Raw genomic sequence first — 20,873 nt, forward strand, 5'->3', positions numbered from 1 at the left:
GCATGAAAATCGTTTTAGTAGCTCCTGACAGTCCAAGAACAAATGGCAAACAAAACAATCATCCAAATTAGAAGCAAGAAATCACAAATGTCAGGACAAATCAATGAGCTATGTCAATAATCCAATATGTAAATACAGGTGGGGTGGTATAACAAAACTCAAATAACCCTGTATCAGTAATCCAAATGCAGTCAATGCAGAATACGCACCAAAATATATACACTGGCAGGAAAAAAGTATATTATGCTATGAACCAATATGTAAATACAGGTTGGAATTACCTGGATTTCTGTCAATAACAAATTGGTCATAACATTTGATCTGATCTTCATCTAAGTCATCACGATAGACTAACACAGTGTGTATAACAAAACTGTGTAAGTATATTACATAAACTAATAACAGTATATTACAATGAGCTACACATCATTGTGTTGTTCTTGTCTATATTGAATACATCATTTAAACATGCACAGTGTAGGCTGGAAAAAGTATGTGAACACCTGGGCTAATGACTTCTCCAAAAGCTAATTGGAGTCAGAAGTCAGCTAACCTGGAGTCCAGTCAATGAGACGAGATTGGAGATGTTGGTTAGAGCTGCCCTGCCCTATAAGAAACACTCACAAAATGCGAGTTTGATATTCACAAGAGGCATTGCCTGATGTGAACCATGCAGAAAATACAGTATATTACAATGAACAAAACGAGATCTACAGAAGACCTAAGATTAAGAATTGTACAGCAGAAAATACAGTATATTACGTGCATAAAGCTGTATAACAAAACTACATTAAAAGGGTTATTAAAAGTATCAATAATCTAAAAAGTATCACTCTGTCCGACAGTTGAAGCTCAATAGAAGTATGGTAATGCAACAGGACAACGACCCAAAACACCAAAGTAAATCAACAACAGAATCTCAAATATAAAATATTTGTTTAACACTTTTGGTTACTACATGATTCCATATCTGTTGTTGCATAGTTTTGATGTCTTCATTATACTACAATGTAGAAAATAATACAAAATAAATAAAAACCCTTGAATGAGTAGGTGTTCTAAAACTTTGGACCGGTAGTGTATGTGAAGAACCCAGTATGTAAATACAGGTGGGGTGTGTATAACAAAACTACATTATATGTACAGCAGAAAATACAGTATATTACAATGAGCTATGTCAATAATCCAATATGTAAATACAGGTGGGGTGTGTATAACAAAACTAAATTATATGTACAGCAGAAAATACAGTATATTACAATGAGCTATGTCAATAATCCAATATGTAAATACAGGTGGGGTGTGTATAACAAAACTAAATTATATGTACAGCAGAAAATTCAGTATATTACAATGAGCTATGTCAATAATCCAATATGTAAATACAGGTGGGGTGTGTATAACAAAACTAAATTATATGTACAGCAGAAAATTCAGTATATTACAATGAGCTATGTCAATAATCCAATATGTAAATACAGGTGGGGTGTGTATAACAAAACTAAATGCAATGCAATGACCAAAAGTATATGGACACCTGTTCGTCAAACATCTCAAAATCATGGGCATTAATATTGAGTTGGTCCCTTTGCTGCTATAACAGCCTTCACTCTTCTGGGAAGGCTTTCCACTAGATGTTGGAACATTGCTGCGGGGACTTGATTCCATTCAGCAACACGAGCATTAGTGAGGTCGGGCACTGATGTTGGGCGATTAGTCCCGGCTCGCAGTTCACGTTCCAATTCATCCCAAAGGTGTTCGATTGGGTTGAGGGCTCTGTGCAGGCCAGTCAAGTTCTTCCACACCGATCTCAACAAACTATTTCTGTATGGACCTCGATTTGTTGCACAGGGACATTGTCATGCTGGAGTAGAAAAGGGCCTTCCCTAAACTGTTGCCACAAAGCTGGAAGCACAGAATCGTCTAGAATGTCATTGTATGCTGTAGCGTTAATATTTTCCTTCACTGGAACTAAGCTAAACCAAACTAAACCAAGCCGGAACCATGAAAAACAGCCCCAGACCATTATTCCTCCTCCACCGAACTTTACAATTGACACTATGTATTCGGGTAGGTAGCGTTCTCCTGGCATCCGCCAAACCCAGATTCGTTAGTCGGACTGACAGATGGTGAAGTGTGATTCATCACTCCAAAGAACGCGTTTCCACTACTCCAGAGTCTAATGGATCCCAGCCTGCGACCCAAAACAACGACATCGTAAAAGAGGGAAACGAAGCGGTCTTCTGGTCAGGGTCCGGAGACAGGCACATCGCGCACCACTCCCTAGCATACTACTCGCCAATGTCCAGACTCTTGACAACAAGGTTGATGAAATCGGAGCAAGGGTAGCATTCCAGAGGGACGTCAGAGACTATAACGTTCTTTGCTTCACGGAAACATGGCTCACTCGAGAGACGCTAACGGAATCGGTGCAGCCAGCTGGTTTCTTCACGCATCGCACCGACAGAAACAAACATATTCCTGGTAAGAAGAGGGGTGGGGGTGTATGCCTTATGGTTAACGAGACGTGGTGTGGTCACAACAACATACAGGAACTCAAGTCCTTCTGTTCACCTCCTCACAATCAAATGTCAACCGCATTATCTACCAAGGGAATTCTCTTCGATTATAATCACAGCCGTATATATCCCCCCCCCAAGCAGACACATCGATGGCCCTGAACTAACTTTATTTGACTCTTTGCAAACTGGAAACCACATATCCTGAGGCTGCATTCATTGTAGCTGGGGATTTTAACAAGACTAATCTGAAAACAAGACTTCCTAAATTGTATCAGCATATCGATTGCGTAACCAGGGCTGGTAAAACCGTGGATCATTGCTATACATATAAGGCCCTCCCCCGCCCTCCTTTTGGAAAAGCTGACCACGACTCCATTTTGTTGCTCCCTGCCTACAGACAGAAACTAAAGCAAGAAGCTCCCTCACTCAGTTCTGTTCAACGCTGGTCCGACCAATCTGATTCCACGCTTTAAGACTGCTTCGGTCACGTGGACTGGGATATGTTCTGCATTGCGTCAAACAACAACATTGACGAATATGCTGATTCGGTGAGCGAGTTCATTAGAAAGTGCATTGATGATTTCGTTCCCATAGCAATGATTAAAACATTCCCAAACCAGAAACCGTGGATTGATGGCAGCATTTGCGTGAAACTGAAAGCGCGAAACCCTGCTTTTAACCAGGGATAGGTGAACGGAAACATGACCGAATACAAACAGTGTAACTATTCCCTCCGCAAGGCAATAAAATATGCTAAGTGTCAGTATTGAAACAAAGTAGAGTCACAATTCAACGGCTCAGACACAAGAGGTATGTGGCAGGGTCTACAGTCAATCACGGATTACAAAAAGAAAACCAGCCCTGTCTCGGACCAGGATGTCTTGCTCCCAGGCAGACTAAATAACTTTTTTTGCCCGCTTTGAGGACAATACAGTGCCACTGACACTGCCCGCAACCAAAACCTGCGGACTCTCCTTCACTGCAGCCGAAGTGAGTAAAACATTTAAACGTGTTAACCCTCGCAAGGCTGCAGGCCCAGACGACATCCCCAGCCGCGCCTTCAGAGCATGAGCAGACCAGCTGGCTGGTGTGTTTACGGACATATTCAATCAATCCTTATCCCAGTCTGCTGTTCCCACATGCTTCAAGAGGGCCACCATTGTCCCTGTTCCCAAGAAAGCTAAGGTAACTGAGCTAAACGACTACCGCCCCGTAGCACTCACTTCCGTCATCATGAAGTGCTTTGAGAGGACCATATTACCTCCACCCTACCTGACACCCTAGACCACTCCAATTTGCTTACCGCCCAAATAGGTCCACAAACGATGCAATCTCAACCACACTGCACACTTCCCTAACCCATCTGGACAAGAGGAATACCTATGTGAGAATGCTGTTCATCGACTACAGCTCAGCATTTAACACCATAGTACCCTCCAAACTCGTCATCAAGCTCGAGACCCTGGGTCTCGACCCCGCCCTGTGCAACTGGGTACTGGACTTCCCGACGGGCCGCCCCCAGGTGGTGAGGCTAGGTAACAACATCTCCACCCCGCTGATCCTCAACACTGGGGTGCGTTCTGAGCCCTCTCCTGTACTGCCTGTTCACCCACGACTGCATGGGCATGCACGCCTCCAACTCAATCATCAAGTTTGCGAACGACACTACAGTGGTAGGCTTGATTACCAACAACGATGAGACGTCCTACAGGGAGGAAGTGAGGGCCCTTGGAGTGTGGTGTCAGGAAAATAACCTCACGCTCAACGTCAACAAAACAAAGGAGATGATTGTGGACTTCAGGAAACAGCAGAGAGAGCACCCCCCTATCCACATCGATGGGACAGTAGTGGAGAGGGTAGTAAGTTTAAGTTTAAGTTTAAGTTCCTCGGCGTACACATCACGGACAAACTGAATTGGTCCACTCACACAGGCAGCGTCGTGAAGAAGGTGCTGCAGCACCTCTTCAACCTCAGGAGGCTGAAGAAATTTGGCTCATCACCAAAAGCATTCACAAACTTCTACAGATGCACAATCGAGAGCATCTTGTCGGGCTGTATCACTGCCTGGTACGTAAGGCTCTCCAAAGGGTAGTGAGGTCTGCACAACTCATCACCGGGGGCAAACTATCTCCCCTCCAGGACACCTACACCACCCGATGCCACAGGAAGGCCATAAAGATAATCAAGGTCAACAACCACCCGAGCCACTGCCTGTTCACCTCGCTATCATCCAGAAGGTGAGGTAAGTACAGGTGCATTAAAGCAGGGACCGAGAGACTGAAAACCAGCTTCTATCTCAAGGCCATCAGACTGTTAAACAGCCACCACTAACATTGAGTGGCTGCTGCCAACACACTGACTTAACTCCAGCCACTTTAATAATGGGAATGGATTGTTATTGACGTGAAAGATTTCACTAGCCACTTTAAACAATGCTACTTAATATCATGTTTACATACTCTACATTACTCATCTCATATGTATATGTATATACTGTACTCTATATCATCTACTGCATCTTTATGTAATACATGTATCACTAGCCACTTTAAACTATGGCACTTTTGTTTACATACCCTACATTACTCATCTCATATGTATATACTGCACTCGGTACCATCTACTGCATCTTGCCTATGCCGTTCTGTACCATCCCTCATTCATATATCTTTATGTACACATTTATCCCTTTACACTTGTGTGTAAACGGTAGCAGTTTTGGAATTGTTAGGTTAGACTACTCTTTGGTTATTACTGCATTGTCGGAACTAGAAACACAAGCATTTCGCTACACTTGCATTAACATCTGCTAACCATGTGTATGTGACAATACATTTGATTTGATTTGGGTTTAATGGTGGTCGAGCTCTACACCATTCCTGCCGACGCTTGGCATTGCACATGGTGATCTTAGGCTTGACCATGGAGACCCATTTCATGAAGCTCCCGACTAACAGTTATTGTGTTGACGTTGGTTCCAGAGCCAGTTTGGATTGATTTTTACACGCTACGCACTTCAGCACTCTCCGGTCCCATTCTGTGAGCTTGTGTGTCCTACCACTTCACAGCTGAATCCAAAAGGGTTCAAGCTGGAAATAAAAAGGGTTCTTTAAGGGTTCTCCTATGGGGACAGCCAAATAACCCTTTTAGGTTCTAGGTAGCAGTGATAGAGTGTAGACTCTCTGTACATAGGGCAGCAAGCAGTCTCTAAGGTGCAGGGTGTACCGGTAGGTAGCCGGCTAGTGACAGTGTCTAAGGTGCCAGGCAGAGCACCGGGCGGTAGCCGGCTAGTAACAGTGTCTAAGGTGCAGGGGAGAGCACCGGGCGGTAGCCGGCTAATAACAGTGTTCAAGGTGAAGGGCAGAGCACCGGGCGGTAGCCGGCTAGTGACAGTCTCTAAGGGGCAGTGTAGAGAACCGGGCGGTAGCCGGCTAGTGACAGTCTCTAAGGTGCAGTGTGTACCGGGAGGTAGCCGGCTAGTGACAGTCTCTAAGGTGCAAGGTAGAGCACCGGGCGGTAGCCGGCTAGTGACAGTGTCCAAGGCGAAGGGCAGAGCACCGGGCGGTAGCCGGCTAGTGGCAGTCTCTAAGGGGCAGGGTAGAGAACTGGGCGGTAGCCGGCTAGTGATGACTGTTCAACAGTCTGATGGCTTGGGGATAGAAGCTGTTTTTCAGTGTCTCTGTGCCAGTTTAGGAGGTGGAGACAATACTGTCTCCGTCTCCAGGTGGCTGAGGTCCTTGATCATCTTCATGGTCTTCCTCCCTGGGTGCTGAAGATGTCCTGGGGGGCAGGCAGTGTGCCCCCGGTGATGTTTTGTAGAGCCCTGCGGTTGCGGGCGGTTCAGTTGCCGTACTAGGTGGTGATACAGCCTGACAGAATGCTCTCGATGGTGCATCTTTAGAAGTTTGCAAGGGTCCTAGGGGCCAAGACTTATTTCTTCAGCGTCCTGACATTGAAGAGGCGCTGTTGTCCCTTCTTATGCACAGCGTCGGTATGGAGAGACCACTTCTGGTCCTCAGTGATGTGCACGCCAAGGAACATTAAGCTTTTGACCCTCTCCACTGTGGCCTTGTCGATGTGGATGGATGCGTGCTTTCTCTGCTTTCTCCTGTAGTCCACGATTAGCCCCTTCATTCTGTTGACGTTGAGGGAGAGGTTATTTTCATGGCACCACTCTGCCAGGGCCCTCACCTCCTCCCTGTAGGCTGTCTCCTTCATTGTTGGTAATCAAGCCTGCCACTTTTGTGTTGTCCTCTTAAAAGCGAAGTACAAAGGATTCCCACATAGGAAAACAATGACATCTAAAGCTGCATTGTGACATTTCAGATCTTAGCTGTGTGTGTGTGTGTGTGTGTGTGTGTGTGTGTGTGTGTGTGTGTGTGTGTGTGTGTGTGTGTGTGTGTGTGTGTGTGTGTGTGTGTGTGTGTGTGTGTGTGTGTGTGTGTGTGTGTGTGTGTGTGTGTGTGTGTGTGTGTGTGTGTGTGTGTGTGTGTGTGTGTGTGCGTGTGTGTGCATGCAATGTGGGGAAATAGTGGGACCCTGCTTGTTGCTGTCCAACACATCTGCTAAAAACGGTATAATTCTTAATGATTCTTAATTTAATTCTGCAGGGGTTTTATACAGACAACCCATGGAAAGTGAGAAAATAACTAGAACATGTTGACTACTGTACAAAAATATTCTATATTTATTTTGTCTTACAGAAATCACTGAACAGCTTACTGGCTACCACTATAAAATGTTGACAATGACAACATGTATGTTCTCTCACAAAAATGTCTGAATACATACTCTGGAAGCCTTCTACAGCTTTCATCTGTGGCAGGTTGCCTTTGCCCAATCTTAGAGAGGGAAAGCCCTTTTCAACAGGAGCAACCTACTTCCTGGTTACTGCTGAATAGATATATCTGTGATCGCTCCTTTTATCTATGAAGACTCTTTCATGTAACACAGCTATAAGCAGAGATGGAGAGCACTACGGTGTTGAAGGCTGAGCTGAAGTCGTTGAATAGCATTCGACACATAGGTCCTTTTGATGTCTCGGGATATCTCTTGATATCGTTTGATATCTCTTACTCCATCTCTGATCAATCACATTAATGAAACAGAGAGAAAAAGAAAATGGGCATGTTCATTAGGATGGGATACCTAACGTAGCGTGAATCCTTATATTGTTTATCAGTTGATCAGCTTCCTCTCCGATGCAGTATGATTACTGATTGACGTTCCCACCTCTCCCATGCAGTATGATTACTGATTGATGTTTCCACCTCTCCGATGCAGTATGATTACTGATTAATGTTTCCACCTCTCCCATGCAGTATGATTACTGATTGATGTTTCCACCTCTTCGATGCAGTATGATTACTGATTGATGTTTCCACCTCTCTGGTACAGTATGATTACTGATTTATGTTTCCACCTCTCCGATGCAGTATGATTACTGATTGATGTTTCCACCTCTCTGATGCAGTATCATTACTGATTGATGTTACCACCTCTCCGATGCAGTATGATTACTGATTGATGTTTCCACCTCTCTGGTGCAGTATGATTACTGATTGATGTTTCCACCTCTCTGGTACAGTATGATTACTGATTGATGTTTCCACCTTTCTGATGCAGTATGATTACTGATTGATGTTTCCATCTCTTTGATGCAGTATATTTACTGATTGATGTTTCCACCTCTGATGCAGTATGATTACTGATTGATGTTTCCACCTCTCTGGTGCAGTATGATTACTGATTGATATTTCCACCTCTCTGATGCAGTATGATTACTGATTGATGTTTCCATCTCTTTGATGCAGTATATTTACTGATTGATGTTTCCACCTCTGATGCAGTATGATTACTGATTGATGTTTCCACCTCTCTGGTGCAGTATGATTACTGATTGATATTTCCACCTCTCTGATGCAGTATGATTACTGATTGATGTTTCCACCTCTCTGATATAGTATGATTACTGATTGATGTTCCCACCTCTTTGATGCAGTATGATTACTGATTGATGTTCCCACCTCTCTGATGCAGTATGATTACTGATGGATGTTTCCACCTCTCTGATGCAGTATGATTACTGATTTATGTTTCCATCTCTCTGATGCAGTATGATTACTGATTGATGTTTCCACCTCTCTGATATAGTATGATTACTGATTGATGTTTCCACCTCTCTGATGCAGTATGATTTCTGATTGATGTTCCCACCTCTCTGATGCAGTATGATTACTGATGGATGCTTCCACCTCTCTGATGCAGTATGATTACTGATTGATGTTTCCATCTCTATGATGCAGTATGATTACTGATTGATGTTTCCATCTCTCTGATGCAGTATGATTACTGATTGATGTTTCCACCTCTCTGATGCAGTATGATTACCGATTGATGTTTCCACCTCTCTGATGCAGTATGATTACCGATTGATGTTTCCACCTCTCTGATGCAGTATGATTACCGATTGATGTTTCCACCTCTCTGATGCAGTATGATTACCGATTGATGTTTGCAATACGAATGGTGTATCTGGCACTGGTCAGAGAAAGGGGCGAAGGAGAGGAGGAGGGGATCAGACCCTGGCCCCTTCCTTCTCTTCTTCTCCATCTGGCTCTGCCAGCATCCCTCGCTCCACACAGCGGGCAGTGCCAACACACACAGGCGTCCCCTCTGGCATAGCAGGGTCGTCCTGTGCCAAAGGAGATGGTGTAATGGTGGCGCTCAAGGAGCAAGGAGACACACACATGAATGCATGATGCAGGCACACAAGCGCAGGCACAGTCAGACAAACACACCTAGTCAATGTCAACCACTTCCCTACAGACTCCCAATCTTACTCACTCCTGCATCTATCAGACAAGATGTGTGTGTGTGTGTGTGTGTGTGTGTGTGTGTGTGTGTGTGTGTGTGTGTGTGTGTGTGTGTGTGTGTGTGTGTGTGTGTGTGTGTGTGTGTGTGTGTGTGTGTGTGTGTGTGTGTGTGTGTGTGTGTGTGTGTGTGTGTGTGTGTGTGTTGGCACCAGAGAGGCTTGGGTTAAACCTCCCCTGTAATTAGTATTAGCATTAAGCTAATGTGGAATATGTGGGTCCCGGTCACCTACAGTATCATGTACCTTTAGAGAGAGAGAGAGAAATCACCCACGTAACCTGAGGGAACACCACCATGGAGAGTGGGAGATGATAAATGAAGAAATAATAAATGGCTTTTGTCAGCTTAGCCTTATTTGAAGGGCTGTGTGTTTAGGACAGAGACCTTTTCTTTCCAGTTGTTACTGAAAGACTGACGGCCGAGGAGAAACAAAGAGAGACTAAGATAGGAGAGAGGGGTTGGAGATTGAGGGAGAGAGGAAAGGAGAGAGGAAGACATAGAGAGAGAGAGAGAGAGAGAGAGAGAGGAGATAAAGAGCGCTGTCTGGGTGTCGTCACTCCCCTCATTTCCGTCTCGTTTTTGCACAAATCTCTCTTGGTCTCCAAATCATGAATTTGTGAGGGAGGGATGAATTAGAGAAGAGATAGGAGGGGGCTCTCATCGGCATTAATGTGATGCTGTTTCAATAGCGGTGCCTTCTGGTCGTAGCCCAAGGCAATCATTAGGACATAGAGAATCTGTTTTCGAAGGCACCAATAGAAGCTAGATTGTGTTTGGGGAGGTGGTTGGGGTATACACAGATTTAAGACATACACTTTGAAAACCAAGGCAACGGGAGACTGGGTTTTATTTAGGGAAGTGACGAGGATAAGGTTGCAGTACTGTATGTTTATTGCAAAAGTGTCTCTGTTTGTGGCATTCATGAGTAGTTTGAAAAGCATGGTTGCTGGTTAAAACCAGCTAAATATAGCAGAACAAAAAAACATGAATATGGCTTTGTTGATCCTACTCTATGTTGTATTCTACTAGTTTGGCCCCATTGGGTCCCCCCCATCTACATTGTCGTTGTTATGGGAAAAAAAGTATAATCTAGAAGCAAATTGAGTAATGGTGCGTGACTGGTTGAAATCTGGTTCACCAGCACACACTCTTCAGAAAAACATTGGTGGCATCCACTGCCATAGCAACACAATTGTGCTTCCCCCCTCCCTCCCGCTCTCTTGCCCCCCCCCCCCCTCTTCCTCTTCCATCCCACCCTCCCTCCCTCTCTTTCTCTCGCTCTACCACACCCCCTTCGCTAGCTGGTCGCTACACAGTCACTGTGGACTACTGAAGAGTGCGGGAGGTTGGGTAGAGCTGAAGCGCGCTACTTGAGTGGTTTTCACTGCAGGAAAGAATATAGAGAGAGAAAGAAAAAAAGTGGACAAGAAAGTGAGTGAGTGTGGTTGGATTGGTGGGAGAGGATGAGCGAGGACTCTCAGTCCCACTACCGGATGGACGCTGGGGATAGGCTCAACGGGCTTGGCCAGCGGAGGAGGAAACCCAAAAAGGTAAATAAAGACATGTCTTTCCATGGGCAACTTGGACAGCTTTTTGGCCTGGTTAAACCCCGTTAGCATTTATGCTGGAGTAACACTGGAGCTCCTGCGGTCGGAAGGTCCATGGGGAGGTCGATGTCTGTCAAGCTGGCTCTCCGGAGCTCTGCTTGTCGGAAGCAGCTTCTGCTTGCAGCTCCTGTCCCTGGTGGCTGGGGCAGTTGGCTGGTGGGAGCGCAGGGCTACTTGGCTGCCGTGTGTGTGTGTGTGTGTGGCCCGCGCTCCGCTTTGAGCGGGCAGCAGGCGCATTAGGAGGATGTCGGGAGAAGTGCGTGGTGTGTGTGTGTGTGTGTTTTTTTTTGTGTGTTTTTTTTTATGTTGGAAAAGCTCCATTGATGAGCTTGATTTGTGCTGATGAGCACTCTGGATACTGTGTGTGTCTGTGTGTCTGTGTATGTGTGTGTGGCTGGTCTCTCCTGCAGGAAAACTGTTGGAGAAGTGCTGATAAGGGTTTTCTCTCTGTTTATTGCTGCCTTATATCCCCCTAGGAGCGTTCTCTCTCTTCTCTCTCTAGGTTTGGGAGATATGGCCAAAATATGATACCACGGTATTTGTATTTATTTTTTGTAAGTATTTGACAGTATTTTATTTTTTCGACTAATAAAAGTGCTTAATGAGTAACGCGTGGCGCTAGGGTGGCAGCATACATTTACATTTTACATTTAAGTCATTTAGCAGACGCTCTTATCCAGAGCGACTTACAAATTGGTGCATTCACCTTATGACATCCAGTAGAACAGTCACTTTACAATAGTGCATCTAAATCTTAAAGGGGGGGGTGAGAAGGATTACTTATCCTATCCTAGGTATTCCTTAAAGAGGTGGGGTTTCAGGTGTCTCCGGAAGGTGGTGATTGACTCCGCTGTCCTGGCGTCGTGAGGGAGTTTGTTCCACCATTGGGGGGCCAGAGCAGCGAACAGTTTTGACTGGGCTGAGCGGGAACTGTACTTCCTCAGTGGTAGGGAGGCGAGCAGGCCAGAGGTGGATGAACGCAGTGCCCTTGTTTGGGTGTAGGGCCTGATCAGAGCCTGGAGGTACTGAGGTGCCGTTCCCCTCACAGCTCCGTAGGCAAGCACCATGGTCTTGTAGCGGATGCGAGCTTCAACTGGAAGCCAGTGGAGAGAGCGGAGGAGCGGGGTGATGTGAGAGAACTTGGGAAGGTTGAACACCAGACGGGCTGCGGCGTTCTGGATGAGTTGTAGGGGTTTAATGGCACAGGAAGGGAGCCCAGCCAACAGCGAGTTGAAGTAATCCAGACGGGAGATGACAAGTGCCTGGATTAGGACCTGCGCCGCTTCCTGTGTGAGGCAGGGTCGTACTCTGCGGATGTTGTAGAGCATGAACCTACAGGAACGGGCCACCGCCTTGATGTTAGTTGAGAACGACACAGTGTTGTCCAGGATCACGCCAAGGTTCTTAGCGCTCTGGGAGGAGGACACAATGGAGTTGTCAACCGTGATGGCGAGATCATGGAACGGGCAGTCCTTCCCCGGGAGGAAGAGCAGCTCCGTCTTGCCGAGGTTCAGCTTGAGGTGGTGATCCGTCATCCACACTGATATGTCTGCCAGACATGCAGAGATGCGATTCGCCACCTGGTCATCAGAAGGGGGAAAGGAGAAGATTAATTGTGTGTCGTCTGCATAGCAATGATAGGAGAGACCATGTGAGGTTATGACAGAGCCAAGTGACTTGGTGTATAGCGAGAATAGGAGAGGGCCTAGAACAGAGCCCTGGGGGACACCAGTGGTGAGATTCTCGCCACGCCACCTGGTAGGAGCGACCTGTCAGGTAGGACGCAATCCAAGCGTGGGCCGCGCCGGAGATGCCCAAGTCGGAGAGGGTGGAGAGGAGGATCTGATGGTTCACAGTATCGAAGGCAGCCGATAGGTCTAGAAGGATGAGAGCAGAGGAGAGAGAGTTAGCTTTAGCAGTGCGGAGCGCCTCCGTGATACAGAGAAGAGCAGTCTCAGTTGAATGACTAGTCTTGAAACCTGACTGATTTGGATCAAGAAGGTCATTCAGAGAGAGATAGCGGGAGAGCTGGCCAAGGACGGCACGTTCAAGAGTTTTGGAGAGAAAAGAAAGGGATACTGGTCTGTAGTTGTTGACATCGGAGGGATCGAGTGTAGGTTTTTTCAGAAGGGGTGCAACTCTCGCTCTCTTGAAGACGGAAGGGACGTAGCCAGCGGTCAGGGATGATTTGATGAGCGAGGTGAGGTAAGGGAGAAGGTCTCCGGAAATGGTCTGGAGAAGAGAGGAGGGGATAGGGTCAAGCGGGCAGGTTGTTGGGCCTGCGAGATTTCATCTGGAGAGAGAGGGGAGAAAGAGGTCAGAGCACAGGGTAGGGCAGTGTGAGCAGAACCAGCGGTGCCGTTTGACTTAGCAAACGAGGATCTGATGTCGTCGACCTTCTTTTCAAAATGGTTGACGAAGTATACATTCTAACTGATTTCAATGGGTCTCTCTACATTCTCTCTACATCCTCTACATACATTCTGATTGTTTTATACTGTTCAATTCAACTTCAACCAACAATCACTTTCTGCATTTCCTGCACTTATTTGAGATCATTTCCACATTGCCACATAGGGCTGCACGATATGGGCAAAAAATGTAGGCCTTATTTTTAACCAAATATTGCGATTGCAATTTGACTTGAGATTTAGATCAAAACACTTCAACTGTAGGAATCATGGCAAAATAATGATTATTCTAATTCTATAGTTAGAAGATAATAGTGGGCACTTTGAATGCAGTGTTGTTCGACATGTCAACGAATGAAAATGCCAGGGAGGAGTTATTGTGACAGGATAGGTACCAAAGTGTTGGTCAGTGTTTCCTAGGGGGCCCTATTAATCTTTGAATACATTAAATGTTTTCTCATAGCTAGTTTATCTTGCTAACATATTCATGCTTTGCCTATTCCTATTTGATTTAGAATATACTGTTGCATGTGCTGCATTGACAATGGAGACTGAACGCAAGTGTCTCCTGGCCGAGCAACAACAAATGCGCTCCTTGGGTGACAGGGGGCGGGGCTAGGCTTGTGTGGAAAGTGGAATGGAGAGAGAGATCACTCAAGTATAAAACTATAAAAATATCACATTTAACAAACAAAACATTAAAATACCGTTACTGAAAATAAAGTAGAAACCGAAACTGGTGCGTGCATCAATACTGATATATAGTAAAATACAGTATACACCCAGCCCTACCTCTCTCTCTCTCACTTTCGCTCTCACTCTCTCTCTGTCCCTCTCGCTCTCTCTCTCTCTCATTCTCACTCTCTCGCTCTCTCTCTCTCTCATTCTCTCTAAGCTAACGGTTTCATATGGTTTCATCCTTCTTCCCTGCTGTGAAGAAGCTAACTTTATGAAGAGAGATGGCTTCATGGAGATTAGTTGTTTTACAGTTTTTCACAATTGCTAAAACACTAAAACCCATTGTCTGAACAAAGTTCTCAGTTGCCTGGACTCATTTAGCTAATTATGCAGTCTGTTGTCAATACCTTCAACCATTTCACATGATAAAACACAATTTGCAGATCTCAGCAAAACTCTAAACACATTCTCATTCTCAAAACACATTCTGCACTCTAATGCACATGTCATCCATACTGGTAAACACAAGTGACAACAATCAAATACAAATAGAGAACATATGTCATTGATTGAACACAACCATTCAACATTTATTTAACCTGTTTCAAATGATGCGACACAACCAATATAAGCCTGTTCAGAGAGCAAACAGGTTGTTGAAGGTGGGAAGGAGAAAGTCTGAGAATGGATACTGTAGTACAGTGCATTGTAGGCTGTATACTGTACAATGGACAAATTGTACGGCCCTGAACATTGTGCTTTCCATTTATTAACAGTACTGACTGCTCAATAGATTTTGACTGGTTGCAGGTTCATATCAACAAAGAACAAGAATTACAGTATCACAGAGACAAAGGACAAGTTTGTGAGATGCAAGGTACAGTACTGTAAAAATAGGGGTACAAGGAGGAGGAAGAACAAAAAACAAAATTGCAAAGAGCAAAGCAGAGTAGTAATTTCTGATCAATTTTGAGCTACTATTATAGAACATGTTTTCTTCCAACAAAGGACAATGACGGAAAAATATGAATATTTTTTTAAATTAAAAATGTGTTTCTCCCTGAGAATTGTATGTTTTGAACAATGTGTTTTCTATTTTTTGGTGTATTGTTTACTGACTGCTTGAGAGTGTATATCATTTTGATCACTTTGTTTATGATTTGAGAGCAGTGTTTGATTTTGAACACAGGTTAAACTGTTTTGAGGCGAATGTTTCATTTTGCAAGTAGTGCTTGAAGATGAGGTTTTGTGTTTAATGTTTTCAGGAAATGGAGCAACGTTTCAGAAATTGTGTTTTAGCAATTGAGAAAAACTGTATTAGCATCTTCTCTCTTCCTTATGGCTATGTCAATGTGAGCTCTTCCCTACTATCTTTCACCCATTAGTTGGTTTATTAAAGAGGAATGGTCTCTCTCTCTCTCTCTCTCTCTCTCTCTCTCTCTCTCTCTCTCTCTCTCTCTCTCTCTCTACAGATGTAGGTTCTTCATTTGAGCCAGTTTGCTACAGCAGGAAAATATTCCTGCAGTAGCAGGGAATGGGAATTATTATGTGGATTATATTAATGGACATTTTTAGAAGGGGTTGATACATTTTTTGTTATGGCAAATCAAGTCTGCATTGCATTCCCTGCATAGGCGTGATCAGATTAAGACCCTACATTGGTATCTCTCTCTCTATCTCTTACTGACACAAACTCTCTTGCTCTCCCTATCTCTCTCTCCGTCTCTGCCGTAGCTCAGGCTCACACCCACAGGCTAGAGGATGGACCGGAGGGGGAGAAAAGCCAAATCAGATTTAGGTGTAGCCCTTTTTAAAGGAGCTACATGGATTTTATGTAGAGTTTAAACGGGTGGTGGTGGTGGAATCACGTTAAAGCTGAATGTAAAACATTTGGTTCCAGATTTTTTTCCCTTCTCTGTGGAACTCGGCAGTTGGGGGATTAGGAATCAATGTTTAAATTATTGATACATCCCCTCCCCCCCTCTGTCCCTCCATCTCCTCCTTCTCCCTCCCTCCCTCCCTCCCTCCCTCCCTCCCTCCCTCCCTCCCTCCCAGCGATACCTATCGGAAGTTGACATCAAAGTTACCACAGTTGTTTAGCATAGTGAGTTCTTGGCTCTCCTGTGTCGATGCCTTTGAAGTACAGTACTCTAATCTCAACTTTTCATTTCTCCAATTACAGCTTTACCTTCTGATTGATTTTGTGTCTTTGAAATACCCTTGCTGGCCTAAAGGCCCTGGGAACTGTACAATAACACGCTCGCTCACACACACACACACACGCACGCTGATGAAGGTCGGTGTCCTTTTTCTGATGAGTACAGTGTGAGCTCAGGGTCTGGCTGCTGTCCTGCTCTCCTACTCCTGTACTGCTGTATCTGTGGATTGTGTCAGTGGAAAGAAACAACGCTCCGGAACAACGCTGTTCGTCCCTGTGTCTATAAACAGACACTCATATGCTCCTTTTACGATCAGGATTATGGTTAGAAAATGAATGTGTTTGTTTTCAAGAGGGTAGCCAGTCAACACTGTGATCTCCAGTCGATATCACTCTGTTACCCCCGTTTCCCTCTGATCGACTTGTCAATTCATAATTAAGTAAACATAGCTAATACATCTACTGAAGATATAATTTATCTTCAAAATCTCATCCTAAACAACATAACTAAGATCTGAGGGTAGAAATGAATGATATTAATAATAAAGTCCAATTAGCTACCTGATTGGCTCAGTGTCACCAGCTATCCAGGTGCATGGAGCCATTAGCAGACGTCGCCTCGGGGCATCATCACTATTAAAGCAGTGTTGACAGCTGCTGTAAATTCTATCTGAGAGCTAGTGGGAGGCAATCTTCCTCAGATATCTCACTTAAAGCAAGTATCTTATGAAATAGGGCCCTGAGTTTTTCCTGACCATGTGAACTGACCAGGAAAGGTCACGTGCACAAGAAAAACTCACAGCCCTTTCTATTAGATTTGAATCTAATATAAACAAAGAACAACAAAGATGTCAACCAGATACAAAGCCAATCATAATCAATATGGACTCCCCAGTGGTTGGAAATTGGAAAGTGAGGTACAGTGTCTTGCGAAAGTATTCACCCCCCTTAGCATTTTTTCTATTTTGCAGCCTTACAACCTGGAATTAAAATAGATCATTTGATTTACACAACACACCTACCACTTTGAAGATGCAAAATATTTGTTTATTGTGAAACACACGAGAAATAAGAGAAAAAAAAAGAGAAAAACATGAGTGAGCATAACTATTCACCCCCCCCCCCCCCAAGTTAATACTTTGTAGTGCCACCTTTTGAAGCAATTACAGCTGCAAGTCTCTTGTCTCTATAAGCTTGGCACATCTATCCACTTGGATGTTTTCCCATTCTTCAAGGCCAAACTGCTCCGGCTCCTTCAAGTTGGATGGGTTCCGCTGGTGTACAGCAATCTTTAAGTCATACCACAGATTCTCAATTGGATTGACGTCTGGGTATTGACTAGGCCATTCCATGACATTTACATGTTTCCCCTTAAACCACTCGAGCGTTGCTTTAGCAGTATGCTTAGGGTCATTGTCCTGCTGGAAGGTGAACCTCCGTCCCCGTCTCAAATCTCTGGAAGACTGAAACAGGTTTCCCTCAATAATTTCCCTGTATTTTGCGCCATCCATCATTCTTTCAATTCTGACCAGTTTCCCAGTCCCTGCTGATGAAAACATCCCCACAGCATGATGCTGCCACCACCATGCTTCACTGTGCTTCAGGGTGATGAGAGTTCTTGGCTTTGCACCAGACATTGCGTTTTCCTTGATGGCAAAAAAAGCTATATTTTAGTCTCATTTGACCAGAGTACCTTCTTCCATATGTTTTGGGAGTCTCCCACATGCCTCTTAGCGAACACCAAATGTGTTTGCTTATTTTTATTCTTTAAGCAATGGCTTTTTTTCTGTCCATTCTTCCGTAAAGCCCAGCTCTGTGGAGTGTACGGCTTACTCCAATCTTCAGGGTTATCTTTGGTCTCTTTGTTACCTCTCTGATTAATGCCCTCCTTACCTGGTCCATGAGTTTTGGTGGACGACCCTCTCTTGGCAGGTTTGTTGTGGTGCCATATTCTTAAAACATTTTTTATAATGGATTCAATGGTGCTCCGTGGAATGTTCAAAGTTTCTGATATTATTTTATAACCCAAAATTAAATCAAATCAAATGTTATTTGTCACATACACATGGTTAGCAGATGTTAATGCGAGTGTAGCGAAATGCTTGTGCTTCTAGTCCCAACAGTGCAGTAATATCTAACAAGTAATCTGACAATTCCCCAACAACTACCTAATACACACAAATCTAAAGGGGTGAATGAGAATATGTACATGTAAGTATATGGATGGCATAGGCAAGGTGCAGTGGATGGAATAAAATAGAGTATATACATGTGATATGAGTAATGTAAGATATGTAAACATTATTAAAGTGGCATTATTTAGAGTGCATTGTTTAAAGTGACGAGTGATTTGGTCCCAATGTAGGCAGCAGCCTCTCTGAGTCAGTAATTGCTGTTTAGCAGTCTGATGGCCTTGAGATAGACGCTGTTTGGAGAGCTCCTTGGTCTTCATGGTGCCGCTTGCTTGGTGGTGCCCTTTGCTTAGTGGTGTTGCAGACTCTGGGGCCTTTCAGAACAGGCGTATATATATACTGAGATCATGTGACAGATCATGCGACGCTTAGATTGCACACAGGTGGACTTTATTTAACTAATTATGTGACTTCTGAATGTAATTGGTGGCACCAGATCTTATTTAGGGGATTCATAGCAAAGGAGGTGAGTACACATGCACGCACCACTTTACTGTTTTTAATTCTTTTACATTTTCTCATCTCACTTCACCAATTTGGACTATTTTGTGTATGTCTATTACATGAAATCCCCCCCCAAAAAATGAAATTACAGGTTGTAATGCAACAAAATAGGAGAAATACCAATGGGGATGAATACTTTTGCAAGGCACTGTATCGCAGAGTTGGCGCAGCGACTGCCCTCGTAGAATTACTGGGTCGCCTGAGTGTCCGCTTTGTTTTTCAGAGGAATAACTCTCCGGACAATTTGTCGGCGTGATACGGAGGATGGGCCTCACAGAACAAACTGGCCTTCTTGTTTACCGCTCATCCTCTCCGGTTAAAAGCAGTGAAGAGAAAGTGATGGTTTCCTTTACGACTCTACATGCTCTCTGTGTTCAGTAGTCTGCAACTTTACAACCTTACTGCCTCCATTGTAAAGAACAATGCAATATGATTACGGGCTCCATTGGCCCGTAACGGCCCCCCCCCGCGTACAAGTGTGTGTGTGTGTGTGTGTGTGTGTTCGTGACTCAGTAGCCTCGTCGAGAAACGTAAACGGGAAGCCTTGGGAAGCTCATCGCAGAAGAAATAGTTAAAGAGTAGTGGGGACCCGGTGTAAACCAGTGACGCCTCGCAATATGTCAAACCAATCAAATGCCTTGCTTGTGCGGAGCTCCAATAGTGCTCGGGTACAACGGTGCGTGAGGGTGGCTGGGAAATCTATTTGGTGTATACAGCACACTTCAGGCAAAACAGAACTCCCTTTTTCCCACAGGGTTTCTTCCATTTTTTTTGCAATGTTGCAAGCTAGCTAGACATGTGAGGGGAGTGTTCTTGAAATGCTCCCATCGGACCATCCAAACCGTTTTTGCAATACAAAATTAGCCAGACGCCAAGGGAGGCATGAGAGCGACGTGGTTTGGAGGTATGGCAATGCAAGACTAGTGACTTCCTGTTACGGTTGTCTCTTGTTTTGTCCCCTCGGTCGAAAGCCTGATAGCTGAAGCAGGGTTAGGAGTTGGGAGCTTTGACTCCAGACTTACATTGATGAGACGATGGCATCAGCTCTAACAGCTGCTCTCTGTGTGTGTGTGTGTGTGTGTGTGTGTGTGTGTGTGTGTGTGTGTGTGTGTGTGTGTGTGTGTGTGTGTGTGTGTGTGTGTGTGTGTGTGCGTGTGCGTGTGCGTGTGTGCGTGTGCGTGTGCGTGTGCGTGTGCGTGTGCGTGCGTGCGTGCGCGTGCGTGTGTGTGTGTGTGTTGCTCCATTGACCCTCCCACGCGGGTTCTCTTCAGAACCTCCGGGCGACAAAAACACAGATGGGCGATAGCAACGGCACTCAGGCGTCACCATGGCAACCATGAACCATAATGCCACAAAGGTCCCTTTGCTAACGGCATGTCATATACTCTACAAAGGCCAGTTTCGAAGTGCAATTAGTACATTATAGTGGTCATTGTTTTGCTGATTGGGGTCCTGTTTTCAAGATTCCCATTTATGTAGATTCACATTCTCCTTACCCCAACAGACGTCCACAGACATGGTCAGTACAGACGCTGACCAATAATTGAAATGACCACGCTTTAACAATTAACAGTACATACCTTAAAGTAAATTGAACTCAAGCAAAGCAAAGCAACATGATTTCTTCTCTCTGTGGTGTCGGAGGCAGACTGGCATTGTTGCCGCTGCTAGGCAGGGCGGGGCCGATCCCTGGAAAGCTATAATTCCCTCAGTGGACGTGGTCCTGCCTTGATTGGAGACGGAGGGAAGGGAAGAGGGATTGGTGAGAGAGAAATAAAGGAGGGAATTTCAGTATATACAGTAAACGGATACCTAGAGACCAATATGTCTAGTGGGAAAGAAACATTTTTGGAAGACATTTTAGGCAATGTGAGAGAGAGTGTGTGTGTGCGCTCATCTGTTTGTCTGGAATAATCTCTTGTTCAATC

The 20,873-nt window shown here is 44.7% G+C and overlaps 1 protein-coding gene across 2 annotated transcripts in view; it reads left to right on the top strand.

Moving 5' to 3' along the window:
- The window catches only part of LOC124007949 (ankyrin-2-like), a 280,314-nt gene that overhangs the window by 87,882 nt on the left and 171,559 nt on the right, over positions 1-20,873 (top strand). Inside the window, exon 1 of one of the 2 annotated variants that reach the window (XM_046318845.1) lies at positions 10,725-10,945. The exons of the other annotated variant lie outside the window; for it this stretch is intronic. Within the exon in view, the coding sequence (XP_046174801.1) occupies positions 10,859-10,945 (87 nt within the window). The 5' untranslated portion in view covers positions 10,725-10,858. Of the gene's footprint in view, positions 1-10,724; positions 10,946-20,873 lie in introns of those variants that run through there. 2 annotated transcript variants of the gene reach the window in all.

The sequence above is a fragment of the Oncorhynchus gorbuscha genome, linkage group LG21, assembly GCF_021184085.1.
Source record: "Oncorhynchus gorbuscha isolate QuinsamMale2020 ecotype Even-year linkage group LG21, OgorEven_v1.0, whole genome shotgun sequence".
Lineage (NCBI taxonomy): Eukaryota > Metazoa > Chordata > Actinopteri > Salmoniformes > Salmonidae > Oncorhynchus > Oncorhynchus gorbuscha.